The 17478-nt window shown below is 37.8% G+C and overlaps 1 protein-coding gene across 1 annotated transcript in view; it reads left to right on the forward strand.

Moving 5' to 3' along the window:
* LOC146167880 (tRNA (32-2'-O)-methyltransferase regulator THADA-like) overlaps positions 1 to 17478 on the forward strand; it is a 29075-nt gene that overhangs the window by 252 nt on the left and 11345 nt on the right. The window contains exons 2-30 of the mRNA XM_083386161.1: positions 105 to 271; positions 346 to 573; positions 686 to 777; positions 1083 to 1300; positions 1706 to 1771; positions 1845 to 2024; positions 2109 to 2269; positions 2488 to 2663; positions 2824 to 2982; positions 3117 to 3191; positions 4290 to 4445; positions 4506 to 4622; positions 4936 to 5059; positions 5138 to 5283; positions 6158 to 6303; positions 6762 to 6899; positions 7729 to 7934; positions 9034 to 9185; positions 9996 to 10105; positions 10712 to 10844; positions 11409 to 11543; positions 12169 to 12268; positions 12561 to 12678; positions 13252 to 13352; positions 13936 to 14068; positions 14322 to 14478; positions 15006 to 15112; positions 15769 to 15851; positions 16876 to 17068. Of these exons, the coding sequence (XP_083242287.1) occupies positions 105 to 271; positions 346 to 573; positions 686 to 777; positions 1083 to 1300; positions 1706 to 1771; positions 1845 to 2024; positions 2109 to 2269; positions 2488 to 2663; positions 2824 to 2982; positions 3117 to 3191; positions 4290 to 4445; positions 4506 to 4622; positions 4936 to 5059; positions 5138 to 5283; positions 6158 to 6303; positions 6762 to 6899; positions 7729 to 7934; positions 9034 to 9185; positions 9996 to 10105; positions 10712 to 10844; positions 11409 to 11543; positions 12169 to 12268; positions 12561 to 12678; positions 13252 to 13352; positions 13936 to 14068; positions 14322 to 14478; positions 15006 to 15112; positions 15769 to 15851; positions 16876 to 17068 (4077 nt within the window). The remainder of the gene's footprint in view (positions 1 to 104; positions 272 to 345; positions 574 to 685; positions 778 to 1082; positions 1301 to 1705; positions 1772 to 1844; positions 2025 to 2108; positions 2270 to 2487; positions 2664 to 2823; positions 2983 to 3116; positions 3192 to 4289; positions 4446 to 4505; positions 4623 to 4935; positions 5060 to 5137; positions 5284 to 6157; positions 6304 to 6761; positions 6900 to 7728; positions 7935 to 9033; positions 9186 to 9995; positions 10106 to 10711; positions 10845 to 11408; positions 11544 to 12168; positions 12269 to 12560; positions 12679 to 13251; positions 13353 to 13935; positions 14069 to 14321; positions 14479 to 15005; positions 15113 to 15768; positions 15852 to 16875; positions 17069 to 17478) is intronic.

Below are 17478 nucleotides of genomic sequence, written 5' to 3' on the forward strand. Positions count from 1 at the left end.
TAGCTTTTTCGATTACCAGATGTGCACCTGCCACTGAACGTAGACTTGGAGGTATATAGAAAATCTGTTTGTTTGACGCCATTTTTTTTTAAGAAAAATTTTAGTGTTTTACAGAAAAACAATCAAATTGGTGACATACTAGTGACCTGCTTGAAGGATGCTTTACAAGAGGACTTTCACAGTTTTAATGAAGTGATTTTACCCCCATGCCATGTACTTCAAACTTTACAAATTTGCGGAAAGCAATATTGTTTGCAATTTTTACCTGAAAGTTTGTTTATTTATTCATTATAAATCCAAATAATTGAACTGGTAAATTATTATTTTTTTTATTTTTGCTTTTAGTCATTGTAGCAATGATTACAAGAATAAAAAAAGACAGTACGCATCTTACTTCATTGGAATTAAGTTCAGAAGAAACTATTATACTTTGTTATCAAATCTGCGACAATTGTAAAGCTATCAACTCACTCTTGCAGAAATGGCTACCATTTCAACATGAGGAAGATATTGAGCCAGTATTAAATCTTTTGAAAGAACTTAAGAAGCTATGTATTGAAATTCTTCAAAATGGTAATCAATGTAGATGGATTTCATGATAAATTAATACAGTTATTTAGTGTACAGTTTATGGATATAACTAATTCATTAGAATACTTTTTTTAAATTAAATATATCTTTTTAGACTTTTTTAGAGGTGATATTTGGAATTCTGTTAGTCAACTTTGGCCCAATCTTGTTGCATCTACTAATGCTGGATCCGACATTCTTCCAATGGTATTTATTTTTCTTATTTTTACTAAACAACGAAAACTGTATTTATGTACCCATATTTATTAAACAAATGACCCTAATATATAAAATTGATATGTTATATTAATTAATGATACAACAAGAAAAAAAAACAGTTAAAAACTATGTACTCCAGGTGCCAAGAAAAACAGTTTCTTAATGTTAATCTGTTTGGAAAAATAGATCGTTTAAAAAAATCGCATATGCATGCACAATGATAAATCTGTTAAATATGAGTTTTTTACTTTAGTTAATTTTACTCATTATCTACACTTTTTGTCATCCCATAGTTATCTGAGCTTATAAAAGTGGACCACTCAAAGACTAAACATTTAGAAGAGGATATGAGAAACCTTAGCTGTCCAGCAAATTTAGCATGCCTACATGGTGCTTTGGTTTTTATGTCTAATAAAAAACACATTGACACTTGTAACCAACAAGACTTCTATCAAAACACTGCTTCATTTTTAGAACTTTCACTGGAAAGTCTGAAACAAAAACAAAAAAGGTGGGCAGTTGCTTGTTTAGTAGCTGGGTAACAATGAACAAGTTTGTTTTTTGTTTAATAGAACCCAAAAACTTTAAACAAAGAATCCAGTTAATTTAACTGTTCCTCAAATATTATATTTGTTTGTTGGAACTTCATTTAAAAATGGCGTACATTGCTTTTTTCAGCCAAGCCTTATTTGCACTTAACTGCTTGAAAGTCAATTAATATCTATACCCCTCTCCAACAATTGATGTGTATATTGATGGCTGTACAGTTTTTGTCAACAAGTACCATAATTTCAGGGCCACATCATAGCTAAGCGCAGTATAATTGATTCAGTTAATGTTATTTATTATCTTAAAAGAGTTTCTCAGTTTTAAATATTTTTATAGTTTTTAAATACCATGAACCAAACTTACACAGGTTGATTTGCTTACAAGATGAGATTGCACATTCAAAGTGCCTTCTGCAATGGACTATTGTATTAAAGTAAGTGTTATAAATATTATTTATATAAATTTGTGGCCGTGGTGCTTTGCAAATCACAGATCTTAAATTTTAGAACTGTTTGTTGCCATTTACAAAAAGATACCAATCTGCAAATCCATTCTATAGTTCAGTGGTTTATGCCACACATAAACATTGGTCTGGAACAAGCTGCTGATATATTAAGACACCAAGCAACCAGTATGCTGCAAAACGTACTTGCTATTGCTCAATTTTATGATTCTGACACAGGTTGGTATTTAAAAGTCCTGCATGAATACCAGCTTTGTTTATTTTTAAAGTGTTGACTTTTTTGTTATTCTAATCCCATATTTTAAAGTCATTTTCCGTCCTCAGTTGGGGATGAGATCTTACAGGTTATTATATCTTGGGAATGGTCCAATAAATCAGTTTATATTGGATTGTGCTGTTGGCTCCATTACTCACCTGCTGATTGCATTCTACAGAAGAAGCCCGAAATCATTTTTTTATTATTGAAAGGTTTACATTTATTTTGTTCGTCATCTCTAGAAGTTAATGATATGTGTGTTATATATGAGGTGAATTGTATGGACACTACTAGTCTTTGTATAATTTTTTGTCATTCAAGTGTAGTTTTATATGTGTGGTCACAATTTATCTTATGCTATATTATTATTTTGTTTTAAATTAGTTTTGCCTCTTTATATTAAAACATTAATTATTTTAATTTTCAACAGCCATGGCTGATCAGACCCTAGTCCCATATGCATCAACTCTTTATTCTGATATGGCAAGCAATGCATTTGCAAATTGTAAGCCCGATACTCACGTTGCTACAATGGGGCAATTTCTGACTCCTCTGCTTGAGGTCCTTGGCAATAGTGAAGAGCATCATAAAAAATTACTTCTCGATGTAAGTAACAAAAAACAATATGCACTTGTTGTAAACAAGGATTTTAATATAAATCCCAGAAGTTGTTTTTCTAAGTGCCCAGTCTTGTAAATTCATTGTGCCAAAACAATTTTCATCTTAAAACGTTTTAACTATTTACTATATGTGTATTTCTTTTCAGTATTGTCTTAAAAAGGTGTTGAAGCTGTTTGGTAAAACTGGCTTGGACTTTATGATGTCTTATATTCACAAACATCCCTTGCTTAACCAAGCACAATCAGTTAATAGTGGAGTTTCTATAATGTGTCTTCGTACTGCGCAATCAATGGGTTTTTTGAAGGTGATTTACCATTATATGTTTGTCATAGTGAAACTGTAGATTGTTCACAATTAATACAAATTAAACTTATATGTCAATATTATATATATTTTAGAGTTATAACATGCAACAAATTCATTTTTGTTCATTGACAGAATGATAGAGGATTATGGAAGAAGGAATTTGGCATTGCAATAATCAAACAATCTATGGTTCATCCAGATGATCTGGTAGTGAACTTACTTTACCATAATTATATTCACATTACAACTTGCTGTCAATTTGATAAATAACAGCACACATTGATATCTGATTTTTTATATTTGCTAAAGAATGATGTTTGTAAGATAATTGACTGTTTTAATTCCAAATAATGTTTGGTAGTACTACTTCGAATGTACACAACATTTTTCTAAAATCATTCTCTCCCCTAACTCCTATGTAATTACTTTAAACTTAACTAAGCTGAATGTTTATTCTTATAATTAATTAAATATTCACTTGGGTCAATCGGTTTACAACTGTGCTCCTGCCAGCATTTATGATGACCTATTGGGGTCCACAGAATTTTTTACTTCAGTTGCTGAACAGCAATAAAGCTCATGTTGTTCAAAGAGCCCAGATAAACAGTGATACTTTGTTGCTAGTGAATGAAGCAAGTAGCAATTAATTATGTTTCTGTTTTTTCGCATGTCAGATTATGTCTTCTTATGTTCCACCCACACCTCTTGGGGGTCCAAATGGTTATCTAAATGGCCATGGTATTAGATGTAAGGAAACTAGTGAAAAACTCCTGGATTCATGGGCCCCGAACGTGGGTGTGCAGAGCGTTTTTAGACGCTCTGAATTTTCTCAAACAGCCCGGAATTTGACCAGGTTATGCATGCAATTAGCATGCAAAATTAATTCCTGTAGCTCAATTTTAGTTCAGCAAAAGTATTTAAATTTTTTCCTGGATTACCACGTAGGCAAGTGGCTATTGAAACCCCAAACTATATTTTTTAATTTTACATAAATGCAATTTTTTTTCGATTTAATGCTACGTTTTGCCCCTTTCCAAGGAAACGTTTTTAGCCTTAAGACGCGGTATACTTAATAGTTTACTACTTATGTGATTAAAATATTAATTTTTGCACTGCTAGGAAAAATGCCCTGGAATTTTAACAGTTCTGCGCCTGTGCCTGGTTTACAGTATTTTAACAGGCCTCTTTGGTTTGTTTTATTTTCAGTATAACAATTATCTCTCAAAAAACAACTCATTTCTTGTTATTTTGATATTATGACACAAAATATACAACATCATTAAGTTATGTAAAGGTTATATTCAGGTTCGCCTCGATGCATTTTGCCTAATTTGTGAGAGCTGGAAACCATCCGATGCAATTGATTCGTCAGACTTGCAATTACTTCAGTTTGCCATTCCATACAACCTTACCAGTCAAAGTCCATCATTTAGACAAGAATTGCTAAACACTTTAAAAAAGGTACAACCTATTCAAAATAACTTCTAACATATAATGCTGATATTGTCGTAAATTTAACAGTTTTTACTTCGTTTGAACTTGGTGTATGAGAAACTTTGCCGTGACCTTAAAGCCAAAGCCAAGCAAGAAAACAAAAACACAGATAATAAAGAGGAATCTTTACAATCCATGTATAAGGTATGTGACAGAGTGTAAATTCTACTATTTGTTTTAGTAAAACTTTATAAAATGTTGCCTTATTTTCAGTGATTTAAAATGATTCGGTTTGTATTATTTTAACATTTTCTGCCAACTACCAGTTAACTGCTGTTTACCACATACAGTCGTTAGGTTTATAATTAAATACAATTTGTCAATAGTCTCGATAAAACTTGGTAATTTGCACAAATTTGGAACGGTTGTAACCTACAATAGATCAATAAGTTATATATTATAACTAGTCCAACAGGTTGTTCCTACTCGCAGCATTTTCAATATTTGTATTCTGCAGAGTTTTGTTGATTGGCTTTTGAACATGATTTTCAAGCAAATGTTTCCCAGTGCCTGTTTTGCACGACGTCAAATCAGTCTACATCTTCTCAACTACCTTTTTACAACCTTTACCCCTGGAAAAGGTTGTTATATTATATTCCGTGCAATTTAAATGCTGTATAAGAAAGCTATCTTTATTATTTGTCTTGCCATGCATTTAGGGTTATTTCCCGCTTCCGACGTGGTGATGACTGGTTCCCGAACTCTTCAGCTGCTCAACGTTCTTCGTGACACATACGAAGAGAACCGAATGTTGGCCTTGCACATCATGTCAGGAGAATTTGTGAAAAATCGAATCACAGAGATTGTGAGTCGTATAATATTAATAGTATTTCTTTAGGTTTTCCTTAAAGAATGCCTTTGCCCTACTTGAAAATACTTACCACTTAAAGGAGTGTCCGCTAATATCGGGCCTGAGCCGTTACCCAATGCCATGTTGTAGTATTGATATTCGTCTTATGACATTGTGGCATCTATATCGATCCGATATCGAGTTAAAGGAATTTCAGCTTGATTTGCAATCCAACGCCGCGATTTCTGCCCAAGAAAATTTGAAATTATATTTCAAATATAGTAATTGACTACTAACTATAGGTAACTAACTGCTCAAAGTCAAAGCAAAGTTTGCTTTTTTGATCATAGTAATGACGTCATTTTGTATCAGATTGGATCGCGGTACTTTTTGTCTAAAATATCGCGTGTCAAATATATCGATTTTTTAGTAAATTGTATCGATTTTTCAATAAAAAAGTATATGACATAATATGCGAATCGTATTAATTTGCAGCGCCATACTTGGATTTAGGATGCTAAATGTATTCGCTATTACAATGTTAACCTAACGGAAAGTTCCTCAGCCACGTTTAAGGGTCACATGATCTTGATCTATGTCAGTGTTTCTCAACCTTTTATGGCTAGCGGCACCCCTCAGAACTAACAAATAGATTGCGGCACCCGTACAATATTTTTCCGTTGGTAATTCACTATAATGTCACAATAAACGGAACGGGAACACACATAAACTATGCACGACGTAGGTGGTTATAATTGGATTTATTCCACTCTAATCTTTACAAAAAAGTCTTGAGTTGAGCAAAAATCAGATTTCTAATGATTCTCAATTATTTCTCGGCAACATTGCCGCGATTGGACTTATTAAGTACATTTTTTCTACTTTCAAGTTGGGCAAAAAACGGCTTGCTGAGCTCAAGGCAGAAAGCCTGGATGTGTGCAAGCGGAGCTGCAAACCCGAAGATGTCAAAGATTCTGCTTATCATCTTCGCTTGGTTATTGTCTTGTCCAAACAAGCCGCTTCCGAAACGCTAAGGTGCGCCATTTTGCAGCAGTGGCCGACTAAGCTTGCCATTGGTCAAGTACATTTACCGAATTCCTCAGTCAGACCATTGTTGGTTGCTTTTTTATAGTGTCAAACATTTTAATATGCTGAAAATACCTTGGCAGTGGTATTGTCTGTAGTTTATCTATCATGACTTCGCTGTTTCTGCAGTGGTTTTCTGCAACTATTTGGAAAGAAAGTGAGGATTATGGAAACTTATAATAGAAAAGCGCTTTTTTACTTTTGATCATTAAGAGTTTATAACATAAGTTACTTTTATGACAGTTTAACTCATTATGTGGGTCATAGGCTTATCTTATGTTTTAGTATAGGGAGGTAATCCATTTTTTTATTTGACGTGTTACGTTCGCACTATATTCGTTTATATTCATGCTGAAAGTCATAACTAGCAAAGCATTAAAATATGTTTTATCGTTTATTTTTTTCAGCATTTGCGTTCACATTTTATCCAAGCTGTACGATGATGTAATGGCGGCAAAGTCCAACCTGATGAAAACGATTCCCTCTTTTCCGTTGTATGGCAACCTTTTCTGTATTCGACAAATTTTGCGCCATGCCAACCTCAGGTAGTATGCCTGTCATTGTTAGGATTTTTACCGCAATTAAAATTGACTAATACACAAACCAATATGTTTTGTTGGTTGTATTTCGAAAAATAACAGCTGATTTACATTTCCTGCGTTTCATGTGCTACTTTTCTTTTTAGCCGTTTTCCTTTCCCGGAGTCGACGTCGACGCTTAATAATTTTCTGCGTATGACATACTAACATTGCTTAAGATTAAACTAAGAACAAAACTTCAATGGAAAATCAGTTTGTTAAGATAAATATAGGTACGCAGCTCTCCACGTTCTCCCGCCTGCTCTTTTAGTTTAACGGGTAACGACAAGTTAACGATCTATGAAAACGGTTATCTACTGACTTCGGGTAACGCGGGTGCAATAGATTTGAGAACATCATCAAAATGCCGAAGTTACTGTAAGGCAAATATCAGAAATAACTGCCTACTTTGTATTTGCTTGTCTTGATCGTTACGATGAGAAGCGTGTACTGTATAACCACAATCAGCATAGGTTATTTTCGTAATTGTAATAAATATCTGCTGTTTTTACCGCTTATTCCCCTAAGACCTTCAGGGCAGCTAAATATATATTTCACTCCTATATAAGAGCATTATCAGTACTAACATTGTGTAAGCTTTTACAACTTTGCTTGCTGATTTTTTATACTACAGTATCAAGTTAGTTTTATGGGTTAAAAGTAAATTTCCAAGAATAATAAAAGACGCCACCACCGTACTGTTCGTCTATTAGCGCATTATAGAGCTTCTAGGACCAGTTAATGCTGGACCACATGTATGTGTCAAAACTTAAGAGAATTATGTTGTTCCTTTAAGGGAACTCAATGGAGATGCGGCATGGAGGTCAATGTTGGACCGTTGTGTAGAAGCCTGCTACTCGGTTTTTGAGGCGGTGTTTTCCGTAGTGGGAAGCGTTTCACCCGAGGGTCATTTGCCTGAAGTAGGCGACTCGGAAGATGCGTGGGACAACCTTCCACCTCAGCTGCGCCATCTCGTGAGCGGCGATGATTCCAAAACCAACCGTAAGTGGGAGAGAAAGAGCTTCGCGAACAATTACAGAGTGGATTTAAATTCTTTGGACTGAAAAGCCGCGACAAATTTAATTGTATTGCGGGTTTAAGAAAAATAACTCTTAACTAAAAACAACAGTTATTTCTACCTTTCCTACCAAAACGTCTGAAATACTTTAACTTACCTAATTCGAATTGTCGAGTTTTTACTGTAGTTATATATCTGAATAGTGAAGTCTGATATTTTGTTTTTTATTCCCAAGCCGGTGCCCAACAATTATTTTATTACAATGCTTTTAACCCGGTTTCAAGTACTACTTTTCTGTTAACTATTAATTTAGTATCCCAAGGTAGTATTGAACTGGGTGTTATCTGCCAAAAAAATTACCCAGGTAAAAGCACTGGGTTAAAGCTAACTTTAATGAGGCATAACACTTGCATAGTTTCGGGCGAGTACTCGGATGTAATAAAAAATGTAGTTTTTTCTGTCAGTTTTTCTGTAAATTTTCCCTCACTTCGCTTCGTTGGAATATTGAAAGACCGTTAACATTTTAATAGAGGGAAAAAAATCAAGGTACTACTATATAATTTAACACAGTACTCCTAGAAACTCCTTCCTAAAGACAAATCTGCCAACAATTTAATCATTAGGCTTAATAATGAATGTGTTTCAGCTGATAAAAGTTATTAGTCATTTACTTTGTAAGATATTCCCGTAAAACTTTACCACGGACAGTTTAAAACCAATAATCTTTATCAGGGGTATCTATCACGTCGATCGCCACATTTTACCTGGTCGATCGCGTCGAATATGTGTTACGTCATTACAGTAGCTGTCGCACACAAGTAGAACATTAAAATGACCAATTAATGTCTGGACAAGCCTAATAAAGCGTCTTTGACGTAACAAATTAACCTCCATCGTCGGCTTGGAATGCAATTAACGCACAAAATGTTTGAAAGTGTCCTTGATTTTTTTACCGAACCAGTCGATCGAGTGTCTCTAAAAATATTTTAGTCGATCGGAATCAAAGTTAGCTACACCTGATCTATATAAACAGGCGTTTAGAGAAGCATCAATCTCTAACAACGCTGCACCGTTTTGTTCCAGGTGCGGTTGCAGAGCGGCTTGCGGCTCAAAGGGTGCTGGTTGCGTGCTGGCGTAGTGCGAAGGAGACGTCGCTGCTTCTGCAGGAAATCGCCCAAAACGCTCAATGCGATTCGTCGCCGACAACGCACGACGGTCTTCTGTCGTGGACGCAAGTATGAAAATCTCGAGTGTCCCCAAAATGTCACGAGTCACGACGGTCTTGACTTGCGAAACTAGAAAATACTTCGTGTTTGTCGTCATTGGGCAAACAAAATAAAACGAGGATTTTTAAACACTTTTTGTATCAGACGTCAAATAGCGTTGTAAATGTAATGAAGGTAAATAATGAAAATCGCTTAACTCTTACTATAACTTTGAAGCATAATGGTTGGGGGTTGTATTAAACATGTTGAAAATGAATAAAGAGTTATTCGAAACGTTCAAAATGATACCTTCTTCTGTATTGGATTTGATATTCTTATTACGTATTACAATAACGTACGGTGAAAGGTGCTTTTTAAATCACTTCACAATCCAAGTAGGCTAATATATGTGCCAGATATTTTAATACATACTCGTAGCCAAAAGTATTGTACCTCAGTATTTCTTTGTATGCAATTACATCCCCAGGAACATAGTTTACAACATACACCTGATAACCAAAGACGCCGAACGTGGGTGTACAGAGCATTACGTTATGACAAAATTACAAGGCACACAGCGCAGTGTTATAAGGATAATATGTTGAAGCGCAATATTAGTTTTCCAAGTATGTTACGTTTTGTTTGCAATTAATAAGCATCTTGGACTGGTATAAAAAACGCCCTGGAATGAAAGTTCGGCGCCTAAGCTGATAACTCATTATTTTACGAATATCCATAGAGTAAAATACTTTGGGGCAATATTGTGCATTGATATGCCGTCTAAACTCCTAAGAATTTCCTTTTTATAAACATTTACTTAGTAAATAAAACTTTGTTCAGTTTCTAAACATCGGAGATCATCTAAGGAAGCAGATTATGGAAGCTCGCCACAGGGGGGCGTTCGAGGTCGCCTTTTCGGCTTTCAAAGCTTATTGTCCTCTTCTGTGGAGGTATTGGATTTCCAATAGATTCGGCCAAGTTTAGTAGCTAAGCGTCGTATTTAAATTCCGTATTACATTTTTCTTTTGAACTATTGATAAAGGCATTATTGCAAACTGTTGGTTATGTATTTTTGCTGAATAGACATCAAGATGTCCTATAGTTGGTTCTAAAACATCCTTTCTTAACCTGGGGTAAATAGTTTTAGGGGGTAAATGAGCTATCAATCAAAATATCCACATAAGTTGGCGGGACAGAAAAATTGTGCCAGCTGTAGGTAGTGTTAGCCTACTTTCCGAGTTCAGCTTAACTGCTAATTCCAAGGTAGCCTGTAGTAGACTATATTGATTATTATCGTTTAGGGTCGGTAACGTTATGCTTCGCTAATTGATACTTTTTATATCTTAGTTACTTTATTGTTACGCCATGTATGAGCACCATTTTATATATTGGGGGTAAATCTGATAATCGTCTTTGCTAAAAGGGTAAAACATACAAAAAAGGTTAAGAACCCCTGTTCTAAAAGCTTACCCATGGCTAAAGTATTTTTCATTTTGTGTTTTACAGACGGTTCTTCCTTTAACTTTTTAATTTAGAAAATTGTAATTTGTGCGAAGGAACCCAAACTACGAAATACGTCGTCTCCCTGTCGAATGGATCAACTCAACCATCGCAGATATTTGCGACCCGATAAAGTCGGAGACACTGTGTGCCACAAGACGCAGCGCTGGCCTCCCTTTCTTGGCTCAGGTGCGCTTCGCTCCACGGTCTAGCGCAGTGGTTCCAAAACTGTGGGCCATGGCCCAGAAGTGGCCCATGAGACTACTTTAAGTGGTCCATAGTGCTATTTGAAAACATTGCAACTACACATTTTGTTTTACTAAAATAGTTGTTGACATAAACTGTGCGAGTTGTTGAAATTCAGCAGACTCATCAGAAACTTAATAAAGTTACATTTGTTGTTAGACAAATGGTATCAAGGAATAAAAATTATTATAATATTGGAAAACTTTTGTTAATCCCTATGCACTATAGTCATAACTAGAGGTGAAAAAATCGGGTAACGGTAACGGCAAGTTAACGGTCTGTAAAAACGGTTATCTACTAACTTCGGGGAACGCAGGTGCAAATAGATGTAAGCACATCATCAAAATGCCGAAGTTACTGTGAGGCAAATATTAAAACTAACTGCCTACTTTGTATTTGCTTGTCTCGATCGTTACCATGAGAAGCGGGTATACCCACAGTTAATATAAGTTTATTTCGTCACTGTAATAAATATCTGCTGTTTTAACACTTACTTATTCCCTTAAGGCCTTGCTGGGCAGCAACCGGGGGACCGAATCACGTGCGTGTCTACGTAACGCTATGACGTCATTGCTACATGTAGCAAATGACACAAGCGCTGTTATAGGAAAGAGCGGCGAATCGGTTGTCCGGGCTTCCAAGGTAAGTATTTTCGAAAATCATAAAATAATTTGGTAATAATAATTTGTTTTGTAGTTAAATTTATTAAACTTGACAATATATATCCGTAAACTTACGTGCGGAAGCGAGCCTTGAAAGAAAAATTATACATGTTTAACATTAAACTTCTGCTTGAAAAACGAAAAAACGTTCTAGTTGTTGTTATTTTGGTTTTAATGGAGCACACAAGACTGTCTATCATTTAATTTTTATTCGCAAACTACTAAAAAATACGTAAATGTTGGTATCACGGTGACACATTTCGACTCATCTGCCTGAAACTCGGCATATCTAAGCGTTGGAGGAAAAAAACTACTTTTGCTAGCGTTCAATTCAAATTTTTGTAAGCGCTAAACCAATTCACCGATTTGCATAACACACACGTGAAAAATACTGTGTGTTTTTCGATTTTCTCCGAACCTAATGTCTCTCCAAAGCTTGTATACACAGTCTAAGTGTCGAAGCACTTGCGCGCCCTGGCTTTACAAACTTGCCGTGATTGACCGCGCCACAACACCCAGTATCAGGAATAGCCTGCAATCAATCTCTGGCACCTCTTAACCGCGCGTCGCTCCCACAGTCGCGTTACGTATACACTCGCCCTCAGGTGCACGCCCTCAACGTCATGCGAGGCCTTGTCCGTGACGCAAGCCTCGGCGAAGATGTCATACCTCATCTGGAAAGCTGCGTTATAGTGGCCATAAAAGGTGCGTTCGGTTTATTTTTACGTTCTGATTGATGCGTCTGCTAATGTGGTTTTCGTTTTTGAGATATTACACAGGCGCCTTCATCTGTTCGTACATTTTTCCTCTCTGAGCACGCGCTGTTTAAATACGGTATAAAAGATTTTCAATAAAGTTTCCTTCTTAATGTGGATTATAATTTAATGCTGAATTGCCAATTTTCCTGTAACACACAATTGCCTTATTTGGAACTATGGTATTTATTTGTACAGCTGTTAACTCAAGGAGTTTTAATCCTTTACATTTTTCACGCTAGGCTTCGCCTGTCAGCAGTGGTCGGTTCGCAATTCGTCGACCCTTCTCTTTTCCGCCCTGATGACCCGGATATTCGGAGTAAAGCGAGAGAAGGACCTCGAGAATTCGTTGAAAAACCGGTGGGTGGCACCCATTGACCAATTCTGCTCTACGCGTTTTTTATTATTTTTACCTGTTAAATGTTGACACCAGTTTATACGTGTTTTTGTTAAACTGTCTTTAAAAGATAATATTTATTTAACAAATATTGATTTTTATCGTTACTTAACATAATATGCAAAATCTTGTCAGTAAGGTCATATATTAGCCGTACAATATAGTAATTAGTAGGAACGGTTAGAAGCATTAAATAAACAGCATGCACCTCTAAAACAAGAGTGGGTGTACCTTGGTGGTTCATGTAAAACAACCTGGCTGCCCTATACGACAGGATTGGGCTAGTTTTAAAATCGGAACTAATATTGCATCATTTGATGGTTTGGAAGCATGCATTTTTTTTGTGAAGTGACTATAAATTCTATGTCGGTTGGGCCACCGTTGTTGAAACTTCTTGGGCTGTATGCAAAACGTGTTTCGTTTATTTCATCAACCCGTCGTACAATTTGTGCCATCATCATAAGTGACTTAAAGTTATTACTCACTTTGCAAACGAATCGATTTTTTATGCAGTAATTGTGTTGTTGATTGCGCAGATTGTCATGTCACGAGTTTGTCACGCGCTTTCCGAAGCTCGGCGATTTTCTCTTCGAGCAAATGAAAACGCACACAGATGACGAATCAACGAAAGGCCCATGTAAGTTGGGGAAACCTTTTTTCAGCGGAACATTTTCCAGTAGCCAACCCTCCTAAAATATACGCCAGTGGTCGGCAATTTTTTTTTGTCGCGGCCCAAAATGTTCTTCCAAGAACTATTGAAGGCCCACTACGTGAAACAAATGACGCAAAAAGTTACGCCATAAAGCACTTAATCTTAAAAATCTTGCGTGTAGTGCGAAAAAATTATGATAACATTGAATAAAAATTTACGTCTTCGTAGCGTTTATAAGTCACATGGCACAACATGCCATAGTATGCATAGCGTCTTTTGGCCTAAACGATTTAACGAAGTATAGTTTGGAGAGAGCCATAGCACGTTGGCCGTATGATGCAACAATAAGCAAAAGTAGAAAATCTCTTAGCCACACAATTTAAAAAATACAGTACAGAAAATGTAATTGTAATGCTATCACGCGGCCCACAACTTCATGACAAAACTGAATATTAAAAATTATCCCGCGACCAACTGAAAATTGGGCCGCGGCCGACAGTTTGCCGACCACTGCTGTACGCCAATTTCTATTGCTATCAGTCATGTTTTTTAAAAGTTTATTTGTCAGATTGTTCTCCGATCGAGCGACACGCCCACCTGCATCCGTCTCTCCTTATCTTATCCAGGATTTACCCATCTCCTGCCGCACTCCGCACTTCAGCTGTTACCTCCCTCGCTCGGTTCCAACCCCTCTTGATAAGGTAAGCGGGTCCGTCACAAGCTGCACTCGTGGACTAAGAGCGCAAAATAATCATGTTACTTTTTATAAATTCTTGCATCTCGTTTTTCAATATGCAACCCGTACCCACACACACGTAATATCTATCTACTGTAGTTTGGTCACCAGTTCAAGTTTTTTGCTTTGCTATTTCCGATCAGTGTGAGGGCCAATGCGGATTAAACCTACTCCCAGCCAAGTGACCTTATGTAACCCAGTACCTCTTTTATTTTCAGGTGCCTAAGCAGTCCTATTCTTAAGATTCGCGAGATTGCGGCTAGGGCCTTGGCTGGCACTGTGCCAAACGGGGATCGCCAAAACGTGGTGGAAGCGATCTGTCAAACTCTGGACTCGTGTAAAACTCAAAATCAACTTCACGGGGCACTGCTTGCAGTAAGTTTGTAACTTTCGCTTTATCTAGTTTTTTTTGTAAAATTACGCCCTTGATTATTTTTTTAGGAATTTGCTGCTAGGTTATGAGTGGACTAATTAGCTTTACAAGAACCAATTGGTTACTTATTTACATTTAAAAATGTTGATTGAGTATATATACTAATCGACTGGTGCGCTTGCCCTTAATCGAGATTCCAATTCTTACACGCAGTTCATGCTGGGCAAAGGGGGTTACTTTTCCGTATCGTGCAGAAACCGCCAAGATATTCTATAAATATAGTTTATATACCCTCTTCTGTTTGCGGTCATTAGCATCATCGCCTGTCGTCGACTTCTCGTTAAAATTCGCCGCACGCGCACGAACCGCGATAAGCAAAGCACGAAACCTCCACAAAAGAAACATGAAGTAAACAAAGTGCCCATCACGCTCTGTTCTGGGACTTTTCTAAGAAAACGCGATCGCACAAGCCATGTTCGCCTCTCGGCCGTTTGTTTCCCAACGTGAAACAGTCCTGTGTTACTCTCAGCTGGGTCGACTCCATTCAAAATCAGCCGAGAGCTCGTGCGCCGAAACAGCGCAGCTGCGTTCGACCTTGCTGCGTCGGCTTCTTGCCTGTCATCGCATTGGAGCCAGGTCAGTTTTTCGCCGCACCCGACGACGCTAGTCACGATGTTTAGGCCGCGGTTTCTCGCCCGAACTCTTTTGCCTCACGGTTTTCTCCAAAGCTGTCGTGAGCCTTAGGCCGCGGCCTATTGCATGACTCGCCCCTAACTTTTAAACGTTCGGGTGCCACGTCCATCAGGCGACCAAGCCCTGATCGAGCCGTTTCTGAAACTTTAATAGCTTGCAGCACACCTTTTACAACAGTTGATTAATGCACTGTAACATACTCTGCAAATTTTAGTGTTACATTTTTGTGCCTGGAAAACTGGTAACGCTGAAACAAGTTTGCATTGTTGCACACTCCTTCGTAATTAATCTATATCAAGTCTCTTTGTTGCCTGCAGGTCTATTTGTAATACAAACTTCTTATTTGTCCTGTTAAAAAAGTACCATTGAATGCTGCCTATTTCGATACAAGTTATTTTTGTAAAATTTGGATTTCAAACTGCTAATAACTGAACAACATAGTAGACAAAAGTTGTGATTTTATTTTCTGTTTTGTGACGTACGGTACCTTGTGTATCTATATTGGACTTGTTTGTTTGAAGATTTCTTGAACTCTAAAGTGCCACATGAAATCTAGATTTCAAATTAGAAAAATACAGCTTATTTTTGTTTCAATGCAGTTGCAACCGATGTCCTGTCACAAGATCTCTGTTTCTTGAGGTTCTGATGCAGGTTCTAGACCAGAAGGACGCCGATCAGGATGGTAAGGTTAATGTAAAAGAAAATGTAGCTAAACGTGAATCGAAACCTGGGTACAGCCGATTTGGCAGCGTTTAAAGCATTAAGTTCTCCCCGACTCGCCAGCCTCTAAATCGCCTATTTCTGTCAAACAAGGTCAGGTGTGGTTTAGCGACAGGTAAACTACACCCGAGCCCACATCTGATCTTGAAACAGCAGGGGCAGTTGTAGCGACCACGCCAGGTGGAGTACGTCATATAAACGCGACACAACGACAAAGCCCGAGTAGGATTTCGCATGACGCCCTACAATTCGAGTAGGAAGGCGAAGTGCCAAACAAGGCGACAGTCGTTTAGTTCGAACACCCAATGCCGCGCCGCCTGTACGTCGTTTGTTTGCCTACTCGATTTTTCCATTGCTTTGGGTTCGTGTCCCTTTAAAGCTCCCTTGTAGTTTGACCACGACAATGGCCCTCTGGTGACACATGAGCTTTGCTCAGGCAAGCGCGCTTCCGAAACGGCTCGAGCCGGATTACGGGCCTTTTCGGGGATTTGTCGCGTATATGTGCGCCGTAAACAGAACGACCGAGTTATAAAAAGACATACCGGGCCTCTTCGGGTGGTTGTGCTTTTAGTATTGTGCTGCGCCTGCAGCTTGGCGCATACCATGCGGTATGTAGGCAACGGAAATACAGGGATCGTCGCGAGTCGGAGGTCCCATGGACGTTTCAAGTTCATGGATGCGCTATAAACATTACGTGGTTAAATGTCGTCATATCGCTGCAGCACTGCTTGTCACGAATATTCATCAAATTATGTAACGCGCCAGGCTCCAGCAATGGTACTCTGCGCAGCTTTGGTCCAGTTATAGTGTGACTGTTTTATAAATTACACGGCTTCATCCTGTTTTCGTGCCTTTTTTGCATGTCTTTCGAACAGATGTGTAAAAAAAGAAAAAATATCCAAAGCGGTCATGTAAGCTGGCAAACAAGCCGCTGAACCACTTAAGCTCAGATCATTTTTCCCATTCACCTGCCCTCACATCGACAGGATTCAAGTTCGAGCACTTGACGTCCGACGCGAAATCGACGCTGAAGTGGCTGCTGGCAGACGTCACGAGCCACCTACGTAGTGATGACGTCATAGGCAGCAGGTGTCCCGGGCAGTCGCTATTGGACATGACCATCGGCAAGCTGGCCGCAACCGCTCACTTCTGGTCCCTTGAAGTGGCGTTCCAAGACAGGTGGGTGGAAAAATGGGAAACTTGGAGACAAAGGCGATTGCTTCGCGTTAAAATGCTTTTTGGCATCGACTGAAAGACTTGGTTGTTGCGCCACGTTGTGGCTGTGGTTCAAGTTTGATTTCTTTGTAATGCGACCTTCGATCGGTAACCTTGCCCGTCTGTTTACCGATTTCTGGTTACCATGCACCTGCCTAAAGCGTATATTGCCTGGGGAACAAAGTAGCGTGCGGTAAACCTTGACTTTTGCATTATTTTAAAGATTGTGTATTAGACAAAATTCAACAAGTCAAATCCTTAAATGAAAACTGGTGCTAACGCTCACCACTTACATGCTAGAAAAAATATCGTATATATTACAATCATATTAGTTTTGCCATTGTGTGATTAGGATGCAAAAATCTGTTTTTTGT

The sequence above is a fragment of the Ascidiella aspersa genome, chromosome 1 (assembly GCF_963924565.1).
Source record: "Ascidiella aspersa chromosome 1, kaAscAspe10.2, whole genome shotgun sequence".
NCBI classification, from domain to species: Eukaryota; Metazoa; Chordata; class Ascidiacea; order Phlebobranchia; family Ascidiidae; genus Ascidiella; species Ascidiella aspersa.